General features: G+C 41.2%; 1 protein-coding gene across 4 annotated transcripts in view; it reads left to right on the top strand.

The window, feature by feature from the left end:
• Positions 1 to 17,946, top strand: part of TRIO (trio Rho guanine nucleotide exchange factor) — a 270,904-nt gene that overhangs the window by 235,824 nt on the left and 17,134 nt on the right. For 2 of the 4 annotated variants that reach the window (XM_083188252.1, XM_083188251.1), the window contains exons 50-51: positions 4,597 to 4,711; positions 12,277 to 12,304. In XM_083188252.1, coding sequence (XP_083044378.1) covers positions 4,597 to 4,711; positions 12,277 to 12,304 — 143 coding nt within the window. Of the gene's footprint in view, positions 1 to 4,596; positions 4,712 to 12,276; positions 12,305 to 13,215; positions 13,336 to 17,304; positions 17,465 to 17,946 lie in introns of those variants that run through there. The other 2 variants (XR_014474954.1, XM_083188250.1) reach the window with 2 other exon arrangements.

Below are 17,946 nucleotides of genomic sequence, written 5' to 3'. Positions count from 1 at the left end.
ATCTAATTCTCTCTGCACATGTTACATCTGCCCCCCCTGCAGTGCACATGGTTTTGTCCATCTAAGAAGGATTTTGTCAGAAAGAATGAACCAAAATAAGGCCCTTTGTCTCATGTGCCATCTTCCCTTATTTCCCTGCGCACCTCTGTGGGCTGACAGTAAAAATTATTCTAAGATATTGGTTGCATAGTTCTTCAGGTGGCACAATGGCACATTGTTGTGAATTTAATTCAGTTGAGGTTTTTTATTTGTTTCTGTAACCGTATTCTTTAACCTAAATCAACAAGCTATTTATCTGTGGCAACAAACCAGAGATGTGTGTCCTGGAAAGGACAATGGCCCTGATAAAAAGTAATGCGCAGCTCTGTATTTGCCATAAGCTGCCCATATACGCCGCTCTGTGGGCGTGCTTTCCGTGCTGTACTAGCACGGATTGCATTGCATGTGCATCCGTTGTGCATGCAATGCGATGCAATGTGATGAAACCTAAGTACAAAAAGGTATGTGCAAGCACATACTTTTTGTACTGTGCGATGAGGAGCCGCGGGAGCGCGCACCTCAAAGCACACATCGGGTCAGCACTCATAGCAGCCTGTATGGGCTGCTATACTCAGACCGCACGTTTTGCTAACAGAATTCTGGTGCAACTATACACACATTTTCCATTTGCAGGTGCGGGGTCATCACTAGCATCGATACACCGACCCAATGTTGGGTGCAGGAGATGAATAAGCATCCCCTTGGTTACTGCATATGTAGCTAATATCAAATCAGAAGCAGGCTTAATGTTATCAGATAACTCACATTATCAGTCTAGCCAACACCGAGCAAAAGCGAAATGGACCTTTATACCCAGTGCCTTGGGCAAGAAGGGCAGAGGTGTTCCTTTAAACTGGAATGTGTCAGCGCTCCACTTAAGGAGCCTATACTTGAAGCAATGCTAATGCATAATGAGTGACGCTAGATCGCTCAGAACACAGCATTGTGTTAGCATTGTGTGCTGAGGAGAGTGAGATCACTGGCCCTGACCTATTAATATCTCGCATGCTGGATATTAATTGCTGAGCGATTAACAATGCGCGTGGTTGGGCATTGCACTGGCCTCTACACACTGAGCAATGTAGGGGAATTTTCAAAGTGATCCTTTCTTACGTGGGTTTCCTCCGGGCATTCCGGTTTCCTTCCACAGTCCCAAAATATACTGGTAGGCTAATTGGCTCCCAACAAATTAACCTTAGAGTGTGTGTGTGTGTGTGTGTGTGTGTGTACATGTTGTGGGGAATATATATTGTAAGCTCCATTGGGGCAGGGACTGATGTGAATGTTCAACTATACTCTGTAAAGCGCTGCGTAATATGTGTGTGCTATATAAGAAACTGTTAATAAAGAAATATATCACTGCGTGTGTTGGCCCCTTTAGAGTTCCAAATCTTCAGATGACTCAGAACACCCAACGACATGGGAGCATCAGGACCATAATACCTTCATTAGATCAATGGGACAAAGGGCCTAAATGCCGTTGTTCGCAAATGCACTTGCAATTCTCTAGGCTATAGAGCTCATAATGCTAGCAAGTGAAGCTGCCACCCAGTAATGTAAAGAGATAATCACTAGACTCATCTCCAGCTCAGTCACAATTGCTTACACATAAGTAATTGCAGAGAACAAAGCTAAGGGTTAGTAGTGTTGATTATAGCACACCTGCATCTTTCAAAATCTGTGCAGTTCCTCTTCCCTGCACAGTGCTTCTCACACAGGTCTGGTCTGCATAACTGCTGAAATACAGGCCACATTGTGTTAGAAGTACCATAGCAGAGAGCAACACCCCAGGCAGGGAAGAGGTACTGCATGGGATTTGGAAGATGTAGGGTGCTAGAATGAACACTAGGGTGGTCTATGGCTATGTAGATTGCCCAATAGTAGGAACTATGGCTATGCAGACTGCCCATTAGTAGTGACTCATATGCCATGTATATACAGCCATCAAAAGATACATAACCCTATGGCTTTGACATCTACGTTCTCCCAACCATTCCCGCTTACTTGCTGTCAATCACTTTACTAGCAAGATGACAGCGGCACCACACAGTTGCATATAGTGATCAAGCACATGCAGTTGCAAAAATGTTGACCATTGCCTACAAACATGAATGAGCCCATAATGGTCTGTAAAAACTATTCAAACCCTGTGTAAAAATGTAAAATAAAGTACAAAGTAGGAAATTACTGGGAGAAATGACGAATGAATGATCATTTTCATCCTGTCCGGTCCATCTGCAACCAGAAGGTCCAAGTAAAATTCTTTAATGCCATAATTCTACTTCTGGTCCCCACAAGCATGTCCGTTTTTTAGCATCCTGTATTATCACTCTGGGGCTACATGAATCCTTTAGCTAAACTAAAACATCCAGGGTTCTACCATATTCCTACAGTAATAACCCAGTACATCATATTTTATGTTCTAAAACCCCAAATTTATGCCACAGTTCAATATAGTTCCCATGCCCTAGTAATACTAACCCTCTAGTCATTGTGCTGCTGAATCTGGGTGAACTACATGTATTCACTGACCTGCACAATGCAGATAGGATCTGCTAGTATCCTGTGCTATCATTTTGTATTAGCACAATGAATTGCAATTAGCTGCTACATTTCTTTGAGCAAGAATCAAAGCACGTTGGTGGAAATGTCTGACTATAGTACATTTTTCATAAAATAAGAATTATTGATAAATAAAAAAATATGTACTACCGTATAAAATGACAGTAATATCAGTTTGATTTTGCAGTGTAAATGATTGCCGCTTTAAAAAAACCTGGAGATTTCTTACCAAATCTCTCACTTTCTGAATCTTTCATCCTATAAATTTTCACCCTGAGTTTCTAGAACCTGTCTCCCTTATATAGGGAAAATGTTTTTTTTTTTTAATAGCAATAGAAAATGGTCAGAGAATTCTCTTAAAAGCAATGGTGGACAACAAGCGGTCAACAGAGACTTTAACATTCTTGCTTTTGCCAGTCATCCTCTTCTGTGTCGTGTGACCTCTTGCAAAAAAATATGACAAGAGGATAAGGATAAGCAGTGTACTATTCCTTATTCTCGTTGCAAACCTCTGTTTTTCTTAAACAAGGATTTCTAGGACATCTTTGATCACTTTGTTGGTAACTGGTATTTCACTGTACTTTCAAGATCCATTCCAGTATTAAAAACATGTCAAGATACAACAGTTCACTGGACCCTAATCAGATTGGTCAGTGCTTCAACATTTGGAAACAATGCAACAGATTTTGAAGCTTTGCAAACTATTACAAGTATTTTTTTCAGGTAATCCTAGAAAACTTCTCACAACCAAATTGCTTACTTGCAAATATGATCTCTATTGTGAACCTGGCTTCTAATTTAGTAAATGGTCTTCTAAACTGGATCATTTGACTATACAAATCCAACTCCTATGGCTGCTTCAGAAACTGCAGCAAAGGCAATATTGTCCCAGAGACACCTATGATATCCATGCTCATTTATCTAAAGAAGTGTTTTCGCAAGCTGTTGGTGAACTGTAAGCCATGATTAGCCTTGGAAGAATGGTGCATGCACACACAGTCGTACGATGATTGACTGGAATTTGATCCACGCTGAATTACACCCAATGTACAAGATTTACATGCTATCGAAAAAAATGTTTGTGTTCCATTTTTTTTTTTATCTCAACTTCTAGTTATGTAGAAATGAGGTATTCCCGATGATTCTTCTGTGTCAGATTTTTTATTTGGATACATCCCTGTTACCTTATTTATTCTTTTTCTATCCAATACTTTATCTGGAAATATGAATGATTGCTACCACTTGACATTAGCGAGGTTTCCATACCATAGTATTGTAATCTATCGTGTGTGTGTTAGATTTATAATGCAGCAGTAGCTCTTGCCAGAGGTTTTTACTTTTATTTTCATTTACTATATTTTTATTGAACTTTGCAATTAGTTTTCTTTATTTGTGTCCGCAATTAACTTTGATATGTATAACATATATAATTTGGTGATCATACTAAGCCTTGATAAGCCATTACTACTCATGCAGAAGTCCTGGCGGCATCCTAGTGCTAGCAAGCATACTGTATCTGACTTTATGAAAAAGGTATTCATTATTAAAAGATAATTAGCAACAGGAGTGGCATCAAGGCCAGTAAACATTAATCAATTTCTAAAGAGGAAGAAATACACAAATAATAAATAAATTATAAATAGTAAATAAATGATTTACTAATAAGCAGTAGGTAAAATAAAGTATCTTAAAACAGAGTTTGGTTCTGGTTCTAGATGGCATTCTGTTCATTTTGCATTTTATTTCCTTTATTTTTACACTAGTTTATTCTTTATGTATAATAAACATGTAAGCATTGCCTATATTAGGGTGGAATGATTTTCATGTATTTATTCTATATAGATGTGTACTTTCTACTTGTAGATGATGTGAATGATAGTGGTAAAAGTTAAAATACATAAAGGCACAAAGAAGTCTCTTGGAAACTAATATTAACTAATAGTTGTTGATACAACTATTAGTAATCTTAACACTATTTTCTATTGGTCTCTACAGAAAAAAGTCATCTTGGCATACAGCACTAAGAATACAAAAGAAATCAGAAAACAGGCTGAAAGAAGGCAAAAGGGAAAATACTTCTGAAGGTCAAATCAATAAAGTATCTGTAAAGGTAAAAATCACGTAGTTTAGTGTGCACGACAGCTTGAAACACTTCATATTTACCAGTTCTAGCAATTATGACAATATATATATATATTTTTTATAAAGTACAGACAGCAAATTTATTCCACCACACAACATGCCAGCAAGCTAACCAGCCAGTGACTTACAGGGCAGGTATAACTAGAGATGTGCGGGCTCGGATTTCAGAGATCCGAGCCCCCCCACGGACGTCATCATTCCGAGCCCGATTCCGAGCAGCGCTCGGAGATTCCCGCCTGACTCGGACCATCCGCATGATTAGAACGTCATCTCCCGGCGTCGGATTTCGCAAGGCTTTATAAGCGGCTGCCGCGCCCGCCATCTTCACTCCAGTCAAGTAGTGGGTTGGGAGAGGGTGTGTTGGTGCTGCTGCTGGGGCTTAAACTTGAGCTTGACCTTGAGCTTTTGCAATCGCTGGTACTGTCTCTCAGTGCTGCTGTGTAGTAGTCTAACTGTGTACTTGTAGTACTATTGTCTCCTCTGTGCGGTCTACCTCTGGTGTGCTGTGCTGCTTGTAATTGATTATTTTATTTGCTGGGGCTGTCTCCCTCAGTGCTGCTGTGTACTCTGTTCTCAGCTTAGGACAACAGTCTAACTGTGTACTTGTAGTACTACTGTCTCCTCTGTGCGGTCTACCTCTGGTGAGCTGTGCTGTAATTAATTATTTTATTTGCTAGGGCTGTCTCCCTCAGTGCTGCTGTGTACTATGTTCTCCTCTGCTTAGGAGAACAGTCTAACTGTGTACCTGCCTGTAGTACTACTGTCTCCTCTGTGCTAGGGCATACCTCTGGTGCTGTGCTGTGCCATTTATTATATATATTAATAATTAATTATATTAAATAAATATATATAGTCCACTGGTGCTGCACTGCTGCCTGCACTGAATCTGCCAGTCTGGCGGTCTGTGGTCTGGGGCTCACAGCCTAATAAATAATAATGCCGTATATCTTATCTAGTTACCTGTGTGGTCTGGGCTCACTGGCTAATAAATAACGAAATACTGCCTGCCTAATAAATAATTAAATACTGCCGTATATCTCTACCTTTGTGGTCTAGGGCTCACTGGCTATACTGCCGTATGTACCGTCTGGTCTGGGGCTCACTGGCTAATAAATAATTAAATACTGCCTGCCTAATAAATAATTAAATACTGCCGTATATCTCTACCTTTGTGGTCTGGGGCTCACTGGCTATACTGCCGTATGTACTGTCTGGTCTGGGGCTCACTGGCTAATAAATAATTAAATACTGCCCTATATCTCTACCTTTGTGGTCTGGGGCTCACTGGCTATACTGCCGTATGTACCGTCTGGTCTGGGGCTCACTGGCTAATAAATAATTAAATACTGCCGTATATTTCTACCTTTGTGGTCTGGGGCTCACTGGCTATACTGCCGTATGTACCATCTGGTCTGGGGCTCACTGGCTAATAAATAATTAAATACTGCCGTATATCTCTACCTTTGTGGTCTGGGGCTCACTGGCTATACTGCCGTATGTACCGTCTGGTCTGGGGCTCACTGGCTTATAAATAATTAAATACTGCCTGCCTAATAAATAATTAAATACTGCCGTATATCTCTACCTTTGTGGTCTGGGGCTCACTGGCTATACTGCCGTATGTACCGTCTGGTCTGGGGCTCACTGGCTAATAAATAATTAAATACTGCCTGCCTAATAAATAATTAAATACTGCCGTATATCTCTACCTTTGTGGTCTGGGGCTCACTGGCTATACTGCCGTATGTACTGTCTGGTCTGGGGCTCACTGGCTAATAAATAATTAAATACTGCCCTATATCTCTACCTTTGTGGTCTGGGGCTCACTGGCTATACTGCCGTATGTACCGTCTGGTCTGGGGCTCACTGGCTAATAAATAATTAAATACTGCCGTATATTTCTACCTTTGTGGTCTGGGGCTCACTGGCTATACTGCCGTATGTACCATCTGGTCTGGGGCTCACTGGCTAATAAATAATTAAATACTGCCGTATATCTCTACCTTTGTGGTCTGGGGCTCACTGGCTATACTGCCGTATGTACCGTCTGGTCTGGGGCTCACTGGCTTATAAATAATTAAATACTGCCTGCCTAATAAATAATTAAATACTGCCGTATATCTCTACCTTTGTGGTCTGGGGCTCACTGGCTATACTGCCGTATGTACCGTCTGGTCTGGGGCTCACTGGCTAATAAATAATTAAATACTGCCGTATATCTCTACCTTTGTGGTCTGGGGCTCACTGGCTATACTGCCGTATGTACTGTCTGGTCTGGGGCTCACTGGCTAATAAATAATTAAATACTGCCTGCCTAATAAATAATTAAATACTGCCGTATATCTCTACCTTTGTGGTCTGGGGCTCACTGGCTATACTGCCGTATGTACTGTCTGGTCTGGGGCTCACTGGCTAATAAATAATTAAATACTGCCCTATATCTCTACCTTTGTGGTCTGGGGCTCACTGGCTATACTGCCGTATGTACCGTCTGGTCTGGGGCTCACTGGCTAATAAATAATTAAATACTGCCGTATATTTCTACCTTTGTGGTCTGGGGCTCACTGGCTATACTGCCGTATGTACCATCTGGTCTGGGGCTCACTGGCTAATAAATAATTAAATACTGCCGTATATCTCTACCTTTGTGGTCTGGGGCTCACTGGCTATACTGCCGTATGTACCGTCTGGTCTGGGGCTCACTGGCTTATAAATAATTAAATACTGCCTGCCTAATAAATAATTAAATACTGCCGTATATCTCTACCTTTGTGGTCTGGGGCTCACTGGCTATACTGCCGTATGTACCGTCTGGTCTGGGGCTCACTGGCTAATAAATAATTAAATACTGCCTGCCTAATAAATAATTAAATACTGCCGTATATCTCTACCTTTGTGGTCTGGGGCTCACTGGCTATACTGCCGTATGTACTGTCTGGTCTGGGGCTCACTGGCTAATAAATAATTAAATACTGCCCTATATCTCTACCTTTGTGGTCTGGGGCTCACTGGCTATACTGCCGTATGTACCGTCTGGTCTGGGGCTCACTGGCTAATAAATAATTAAATACTGCCGTATATTTCTACCTTTGTGGTCTGGGGCTCACTGGCTATACTGCCGTATGTACCATCTGGTCTGGGGCTCACTGGCTAATAAATAATTAAATACTGCCGTATATCTCTACCTTTGTGGTCTGGGGCTCACTGGCTATACTGCCGTATGTACCGTCTGGTCTGGGGCTCACTGGCTTATAAATAATTAAATACTGCCTGCCTAATAAATAATTAAATACTGCCGTATATCTCTACCTTTGTGGTCTGGGGCTCACTGGCTATACTGCCGTATGTACCGTCTGGTCTGGGGCTCACTGGCTAATAAATAATTAAATACTGCCGTATATCTCTACCTTTGTGGTCTGGGGCTCACTGGCTATACTGCCGTATGTACTGTCTGGTCTGGGGCTCACTGGCTAATAAATAATTAAATACTGCCTGCCTAATAAATAATTAAATACTGCCGTATATCTCTACCTTTGTGGTCTGGGGCTCACTAGCTATACTGCCGTATGTACCGTCTGGTCTGGTGCCCACTGCTGAGAGTCATTTGTATGAGGGACTTGTCTTTGAAATGCATATAACTCTTTGCATTCCACTGATTGCTGCACCAATCGCCCACTGCTCCTCGGCTGCACTGTGTAAACAGTGCACAATCAAGCCAGATAGGGGTCTTGGTGCTTGTTTTGAGGTTGTAGCAGGGGAGTGCAGCTACGAGTCGTAACACCTTGAGAGAAGATCAGTACTTCTCTACCGGCAAAGGACATCCTCCTCGACAGAGCGTGCAGCTTCACGAGGGACGCATGTGAAGCAGTGAGCAAAGGGAACACCCGCCTAGCGAGCCAGATCACCTGAATCCACCCTAGCGATCAATAGAGTTACAGAAGTCGCAGCCAGATAGAACTCTTCCAGCTGCCACCTAGTCATTGATTAGCCCCCTCCCCTCCACCCATTAGGCAATGATTGACGAGACGAATGGTAATAATAAATAATAAATGAATAATATTACTAATCACCAAATTAAAAATCAGATGAAATTAATTATAAATAATCATAATCACAATCAAGACAGATAGGGATCTTATGAAATATTAAACTGACCAAAACAGATACACACTCTGCACCATCGAGCAGGTGATCACTGACATGCCAGGTGCAACGGTCTTTAGCACCCTGAATGCCAAGTGTGGGTTTTGGCAGATCCCTCTGGACAGAGCCTCTTCCATGCTTACTGCCTTCATGACCCCTATTGGGTGCTACGTCTTCCTACGCATGCCCTATGGCATCACCACGGGCAGCGAAGTTTTCCAGCGCTGCATGGAGCAACAGTTCGCTGGCTCTCCCTTTGACATCATCGCTGTCAGCATCCTCCTTATCTGCACAGCCGGGTCCATCAGTTACTGCCACTGCTGCAACCAATGCTAGTGATGGTTACGCATGCCCTATGGCATCACCACGGGCAGCGAAGTTTTCCAGCGCTGCATGGAGCAACAGTTCGCTGGCTCTCCCTTTGACATCATCGCTGTCAGCATCCTCCTTATCTGCACAGCCGGGTCCATCAGTTACTGCCACTGCTGCAACCAATGCTAGTGATGGTTACGCATGCCCTATGGCATCACCACGGGCAGCAAAGTTTTCCAGCGCTGCATGGAGCAACAGTTCGCTGGCTCTCCCTTTGACATCATCGCTGTCAGCATCCTCCTTATCTGCACAGCCGGGTCCATCAGTTACTGCCACTGCTGCAACCAATGCTAGTGATGGTTTACATTACATTACATCTTCCATCTGCCACCTTAAAATTGATTAGCCCACTCCCCTACACCCATTAGGCAATGATTTAAGAGACGACTGGTAATAATAAATGAATAATAATCACAAAATTAAACAATCAGATTACATTATCACACAATCAAGCCAGATAGGGGTCTTGTTGGATGTTAACGTGATCAAAACACTTACACACTTGCAGACAAACTCTGTGCTGCACAAAATGCCCACCGCTCCTTGGCTGCACATGGTAAACAGTGCATGATCAAGCCAGATAGGTATCTTTTATGGGCCTATTTTTTTAAACTGCCATCATGTCTGCCGCTGCAGTGCCACTCTTACATGAGCCACGTGTTTGTGCCGCACACTTTTGTGGCTTAGCATAGTTATCCAGCTACCTCAGTGCAAACTTTGGCAATAAAAACAATATTGTGAGGGGTCAGGTGTTCAGAATACACTGGAAATGAGTGTAAATGAATGTTATTGAGGTCAATATAGCGTAGGAGCAAACAAACTCACCAAATTCTGCGATTTTAGCTGTTTTTATGCATTTTTAACAAAAAAATCAGAACCCAAAACCCCAAAAAATCCAAACACAAAACACTTAGGAGGTGTTTTGCCAAAACCCATTAGAACCCAAAACCTCAAGGTAATCAGAACCCAAAACCCGAAAAGTGGCCGGTGCACATCTCTAGGTATAACCACTATGACATTCAGGCTTACATAAAGGTATATTATTTACCATTCACGGAAACTAGATTTTGACTTACAAAAAGTTATATTATTTGCCATTTACGGAAACTAGATTTTCGCTTACAAAGATGTATATTATAGGGATGGCCATTGACCATCCATGATGCAAAATCATCGATGGTTGATGGCCGATGTCAAATACTCTTGCCATCCATGGGGGAGAAACAGATGGTTTCCCTACATCGATGGCACAGCACACCCAATGTTTTTCTTTCTATTTTTTATCAAAGTACCGGGACACGGAGCTTAGCCCCGCCCGCTACACCCACAAAGCCACACCCATGTGATTTGATTGGCCCACAGGCCAATCACCCACACCTAATAGATGACCATTGATATGTAAAACTATCGATGGTCACTCATTGCATAGATTTACACAATCGATGGCCAGTTGCACTTTTGGCACCGATGACCATCCCTAGTATATTATTTGCCATTCACAGAAACCAGTTTGATTTTGCAGAGTAAATGATTGCCGCTTTTCACCCATAATCTCAGATATATAAACCAACATGTAAAGGATTTTTTTTAGGGAAAAAACAAGGAATTTGCACACAGGCAATGTTTAGCAAGAGTGTGTCAGCATTATTGTGGGCTAGGCTGAGTTGTGCATATGCATAAATGCTCATTAGTCTTTTGCAATAGATGTACGGCTGTTGCAAATATGCACTTTTATAGCATGACTTTGAATTCTTATTCACCGCTAACATGCAAAAGATGCAAGATCGGATCGAAACTTAGAACAACTGCAAATGTACTTTGTGAATAAATCCTCATTGCCAATGCTAATCAATCCCAATGCATTTACAGTGCAACTGTGATGCAGGCGCAGACAAAAAAAAATCTCTCAGATCCACAAACATCAGAATTGGGCAAACAGCTTTCAGGCGCAATCTGTATGTATCTGTTGTACATTCATTTTGTGTGTTTTAAGTTAAGCAATTTTCCATACTTATTCAATTTTATGAACTACTATTAGGTTTGCATCATTAGGGCCCCATTTATCAATGAGTGATCAAGCTTTTGTGATATATTGTGGTCCAGACAATAAGCCCCCAACTGTCATTTTTAAAATACACTGCAGTTTAGAGCTGTTTGGCAGAGCACCATTTATCATTCATAACAGGTTTTAATCACTTGTTGATAAATGAGCTCTGTAATCTTCAATGACCGTGTTTGTATGCTTGTCCCTTGTCTAAATAATTATTGCTTGTCTGCACTCCTTACATTTTGATCAGTAAATATTCTCTCTCTAGTGGACAAAATCATGTGCACTGCAGGTGGGGCAGATGTAACATTGCAGAGAGAGTTAAATTTGGATGGGATTTGTACTTCAAACTGATATCTCTTTGCACATGTTTCATCTGCCCCTGCAGTGCACATGATTTTATCCATTAGAGAGTGACTTTGCTTTTGCAAGCAAACCAGAATCAGGCCCCAGACACTTGGTAGCTTCGTCGGTCATTTTGGTGAAATGTGTTAGTCGCAATGCGATACAGCTAGGAGAAAAGACATACATAAAATAGGGACATGCAAGACTTGAGTAAATGCTGAAATCAATAGAGAGGGTATAGGTCATATATATTGATAGCATTACCAATTAATAGTTGTGTGACTTTGCCGCTTTTAGCATAATATTATAGGAGACCAATATTATGAAATGTAATTAGTTTGGTTAGTATTTGTTAAGCCACGGAGACTTGGCAAAGTAAAGGCAGCATAACTTGTTTCCTACACCTTCATAATGGCACCAATGGTGTAAATATCATTGTACTTCATGCAACTGCTACAGGGCCAGTGGCAGAGGCAAAATATGCCCTAAATGTCATAATTAACATGGTTTCATTCCAACCAACCAGATTTGAAAAATAATATTATCGTGTTTATGGGCCTTTAGTGTATTTACTTTTTTTTTTTTAGCAAATTAACTAATATATTAACTTTTCTCTCTTTGAACAGCTCCTGAATCCCAATTACATTTATGATGGTAAGTATTAATTCTTCAATACACTGCCATATACAGTACATGCCATTTTCATACTTATTGTTTTATTTAGGTTTTTAACTTATTAGACATATCTGTTAGTTTTTTTACAACACTATTAAACTATATAAAATTAGGTACTTGTTTCCTAGCACGGCGCCCACGATATTAAGTTGTATGGCATCTCATCTTCAGCGTGGAGTAGAATTGATATAGTGTGGAGAGCGCAGCGAGCCACCGAGTCCGAAGCGTGGCGAGCGCACGCGCATTACTTCACATGTATTCTGCGTCCCCTCGAGGGGCTCGCCACTATTCGGGCTCGCTGTGCTCGCCACACTATATACAATCAACTCCACACCGACGTGGATAGTGGGGGTATGAAAAGGTCGGAGGAGGCGTACCGCCGCCCCACGCGGGCTCGCTGCGCTCGCCACGCTTCGGGTTGGCGTTGATAGTACGGGTGGCGTGGGGGTGCCTTTAATATTGTAAGCACCAATTAGGGTGCTTATACAATTTTAAATCGTATACGATTATATATGCCATACAATGCGATGGTATACAATTTAAAATTGTATAACATCGGCTGCTATCGCGTAACATTGCATACCATCGTATGCCTTATGGTATGTGATGCGATGGGAAACAAGTACCGAAAATTATTTTGCATATGAGAGTACTTTGACTGTATGTGGTACTATGCATTATACCTGGGTCAACTCATTGAGCTTAGGCTGTGTATTTACTAGCGTGTTTTTTTAGACGTGGAGTTGTTGCCCATAGCAACTAATCAGATTCTGGCTATTATCTTCTAAAAGGTACTAGATAAATGATATGTAGAAACTGGTTGCTAAGAGCAACCGGTCCTCTTCTAAAAACCTGCACTTTACTAAATATACCGTATATTCTAAATCCAGTGCCAATGAATCCAAATAGAACAGTAGGAGAAAATATATTAGGAGAAAATATATGTAATAGTGGAATCCATCAAAGCGAAACATGGTAACCATACAGTGGAAAGTGGCGAGTGGTTAGCTGATACCCAGTGGTAAGTACTGGAAGTGTGACGGGTTGAACCCCCATATTGAGATTGTACCCCACAATGTTGCACAATTTGAGTCAGGTTTTTACACATGATTGCTTCATCAGTGTTTTTTTTTTGTTTTTTTTCAATGAGTTGTAATAATATTCCATGTGGTTAAGGTATGGGGCAGATAAAAGAAAGAGGGACTTGGGAATTGGTGTGCTCTGTAATTGTTATACTGCTGAGATGGGCAAAAGGAGTATGGGCTTCTGTGTTTTAAATGGAGTTGTTGGGAAGACCGTTGTGAGTGGTAATAGAGGAAGAGGGGAGAGGCTTTGGCAGGTGTATCATTTTTATTGGGAGAGGAGTCACTCGATCTGGATAACTCATTATTTGGAAGTTAGTTTAGTTGATTTGTTTTTTTATATATAATTTTTATTTAGAGCAAGAGAGACAGAGAATAATCCAAATAATGGTATAGTAACAATACAGGTACAATCAGTGTGTGACAGTGAATAAGCAAAAACCATTAATATGGAGTACAGTCCAATGCAAACATAGCATAGAGAGGGCATCAAGAATACAGGCATACATACAAATTAAAATGGGGGGTGGGGGGACCCTGTTGGACTCATATTAAGTCTCTATTAAGCAAGGTATTTAACCTACACATCATCCTCAATCCACGGTCCGTGCTGCTGGGTTATTCAATAGAAGGAGTTAGCCCTCCCTCAATTAAACTTGCCCTCCATATTCTACATGCAGCCAGGAGTGTAAGACATGGTTTATTGTTTCTATGGAAAGAATTACCCATGCCCTACATGACACTCGCCCAATTTGAAGAGATATGGTCCCCATTCTGACAATCCCTCTCCTGGGACCTGAGGCGCTCGTTAAAGCTAGATCAAGCTTCAATCCTAACCTAACAGTCTTGTTTTAGACCCAATTCTCCTTCCTATATGCCTTGGTTCAGTGGCCCCTCCCTTCTCCTATGTTTTCCTCACTCTTCGCTTTCTTTACTTTTATTTCCTATGTTCAACCACTTTTCTTTTTTTTCCCCTCTTTTACTATTCTTTTTACTATTACATGGTTTATTGTTTTACAATTTAACTATTATATGTTACAACTGCATTGCTTCTCCAGTTGCTCAAGTTGTAGACTTATATTGCTTCTGGACATCTATGTATTGTACTACTTTTTCTGTATTGCTATGCACAAAGCTCTGCAATAAAACCTACTTTAAAAATAAATGGGGAGGGGAACCTTTTTCATATGTAGCCAAGTTATACCAAGTTGACAGATGGACAACATTACAAATATGATCCCGTTCAGCTTTGGGAAGAGGGGCAATGTACCGCAACCAGATATCAAAGAATTTAGGTGCACACAATTCCAAGTCTAAAGTGCAGTCCACCCAATGCATTTGGTACATATAAGTAATCAGTCTAGGCCAGGGGTTCCCAAACTTTTTTGAATCACGGCACCCTCGAGCATCAAATTGTTTTCAAGGCACCCCAAGGTAAAATGTTTCTTATTGAGAAATTTAGGAAAAATATAAAAGTAAGTGCATTGTGTTTATATGTCACAGTTATGTGGTGAGGGACAGGATTTGCTTCTGTTTGTGCACATATATTATGATTGGCAGCCACCAAGCACTGATTTTGCCAGGTACATTGCACATAACTAATATGAATTGATCCTGGTCAAGCAACCCAAGGCACCCCTGCAAGTATCCTAAAGCACCCCAGGGAGCCTAGGCACACAGTTTGGGAACCACTGGTCTAGGCAGTAGAAAGGACATCGATATATGGTCAGGATGTATCCACTTTGACAGTGTGGTCTTTTTAGCTGCAGTAGCCACCCTAGCCAAAAGCAGACGAATACCAGTTGTTGGCTTGGGGATCAGTGTCATAGGGTAATCAGTGCACATGTTATGGAGATCGTGAATGGGACATGTAACAAATTAATGATGTAGGATTGAACGTCTGCTGAAAATTGTTGTATTATCGTACATGTTCAAAGACAATGACTATGTCAGCATCTGGCGTAGAACATTTAAAACAATTGAAATTGTCAAATATCCCAGTTTAGTTGTTTTTAATAAAGGTTCAGCCTCAATATATGTGATCCATGAAAACTAGTTGCTAAGAAGATTTTGGGAATTTGTTTATTATGTGTGTTATACTGTATTTTCCATATGTTAGATAAATCATATATATTTTTATTGTAGTGATTAATGTAGATCTGTATTTACAGTTGTTTGGTACTGTATTTCGCATTTAAGAAAAATATATCAAAAACATAATTTGGCTTGGTTTCAGTACACACACTGTGTTTTCTTAGAATCTGATCATTCTTTCATTTAAAAAACACAGGAATGAAAAATTGAGTTACTAAATAATACAGTTAATTTATCTGTGCAGAATAGATCTCCTCCAGCCCTCTGACAGTGATGTTGGCGGTCTGTGACCACTGACGAAATTGTGCAGCATCATGCCATGTGAATGGCACTCTGGAACGGAGAGGTGAATCATCAATAGACCTTTCAGGGAACATTCCCGGTAGGCCGATGCACATGTGAGGCCACTTGTAAGCTAGTGACCTTTTTCTTTTTTAAGATGTGGCCCTGCTCAGAGTAGTCGCTCTATCCCTGATGCTGTGAATGCTCATCTCAGAAGGGGGCCCATCTATATCCATTGTGACATCTGTTAAAGGAACAGAAGTGGTTAGTTATGTAGGGGTGTAACAATTTCTGGGATGTTTTTGTGTTTCATTCGGGAATGGGTGGATATTTCGGGGATTATGGTTATGAATGGTTTGTCTTCTTGATGGAGGTGTTCAGCCTCAGTGGAGGATATTGGGATATTATTTGAAATCCGGAGGTTTGTGATTTGTCACAGAAGCTTAAAGGTCTTTGGGCCACTAGAGACTGCCAAGCATATTGAAAGCAAACGGCTTCCACACAGTTGTAAGGATGTATTAATCCCACTAGAAAACTTAAAGCGCTAGGAGGAAAACTTCCTATCCAATCACTGTCAGCCTATTCTCTGCAAGTGCAGAGGTCAGTCGCAGTGGGGTTACTGATGATCAGTAACTACACTCTGCTTTAGGAAGCAGGGGAGCAGGTAATGCACCCCAAATGGTTTATTTACCCTTTGGGGTGAGGCAGTTATCCATGTATACAAGGTCTGTCCGGGAAAGTAATGAGACCAAATCTGGGAAATACAATTTATTAAACTTTCAGATACATTGGCTTAATAATTATATATTATGTTATGTTATTAATAATATCTCTAAGTATGACCCTTGAGCATCGATACATTGTAGAAAGGGTTTGTCCTGGAAGGCATTAACTGGAGCATCCTTGAGTGCCCTTGTCGCACTCGCTTTCACTTTGTAAAATGGCGTCCATTCTGGCTGAGTTTGATCCGGGGGAACAAAAATAAATTAACCAGGCCAGATCTGGACTGTAGGTTAGTTGAGGCAGCAGTGTCACATTGTTCTTGGCCAAAAACTCCTTCACTTGCAGCAATGTGTGACTTGGAGCATTGTTGTGATGGGGTACTCAGGTAGTAGCAATCTCCTTGCGGAGGAACCTGTTTCTCAAGCACTCCCGTGCAAAATGCACCATTGTGCACCACACCATTCAAGATAAAAAAAAGTAAATGAGCATGTAATTGGTGTTTGGTTTGTTCATTCGGCCCTTTTTGGGATGAGGCGACCATAGTGTGTGCCAGTCTGTGCTTTGCCTTTTGGTCTCCAAATCGTTCTCAAGACACACCTTTCACATCGCTAATTCATTTGTCATGATCTCTTGCGCAGTAGTTTTTGGAAGTTCCATCCATTCTGCTACCACTTTAACACTCAAATAATGGTCAGTGTTATAAACATTCCATACTTTGTCCACATTTTGCTTATTTCAGCTTATTGAAGGTCGCCCTGAGCGTTGTTCATCTTTAACGTCTTCTCTGTCTTTTTGAAGAATCTAAACCAGTGGTAAATTTGCGCCTTTGACAAAGATTACTCCATGAAGGCCTTTTGAAGCATGGCAAGCGCCTGGGTACCCGATTTACCTAGTTTAACACAAAACTTGATTGCTTATCATTGCTTAATGGAACACTCCACCTGGAACCTCGACCAAGGTAAAAAAGGATACTTCGTTTACAGCTCGATCCTTATACTGTAAAGGCTCACAGACAACTGCTGCTGACGGGATTGTGTAGGTGACACCCTCAACTCATCCCACCCTAAAGCGCCGTCATGCGCCTGTTCTGCATGGTGTGAAAAAAGTATTGTTACTTTCCGGACAGACCCTGTATAATGAGTCAAATTTTGCCTTTCTTTCTGCATCTCCCAATCCCTCAACATTTGTCATACATTAGTCCTACCCTACCAACTTAGCTAAACATGGCTGAAGCCAAAGCAGCGGTTACAGTAAAGCAGATCCCTACCCACTACAGTTTCATTGTCCGCCTGTCACTAAAGCCATCCCTACTATACTTTGTTTTCTTAACAGGGAACCAATGGCGGAGAAGGGAACAGCTACATTTTTAGTTTTTGATTGAATGGTGTATAGATGATATTGGCAGATGTAATCACTGTATAATGTTCTAGGTGCTGTGTT

Source organism: Crinia signifera, chromosome 5, assembly GCF_055691185.1.
Source record: "Crinia signifera chromosome 5, ASM5569118v1, whole genome shotgun sequence".
Classification (NCBI taxonomy): Eukaryota; Metazoa; Chordata; class Amphibia; order Anura; family Myobatrachidae; genus Crinia; species Crinia signifera.
The sequence above is the reverse complement of the archived record's forward strand: the minus strand, read 5'-3'. Positions and strand labels throughout refer to the sequence as shown.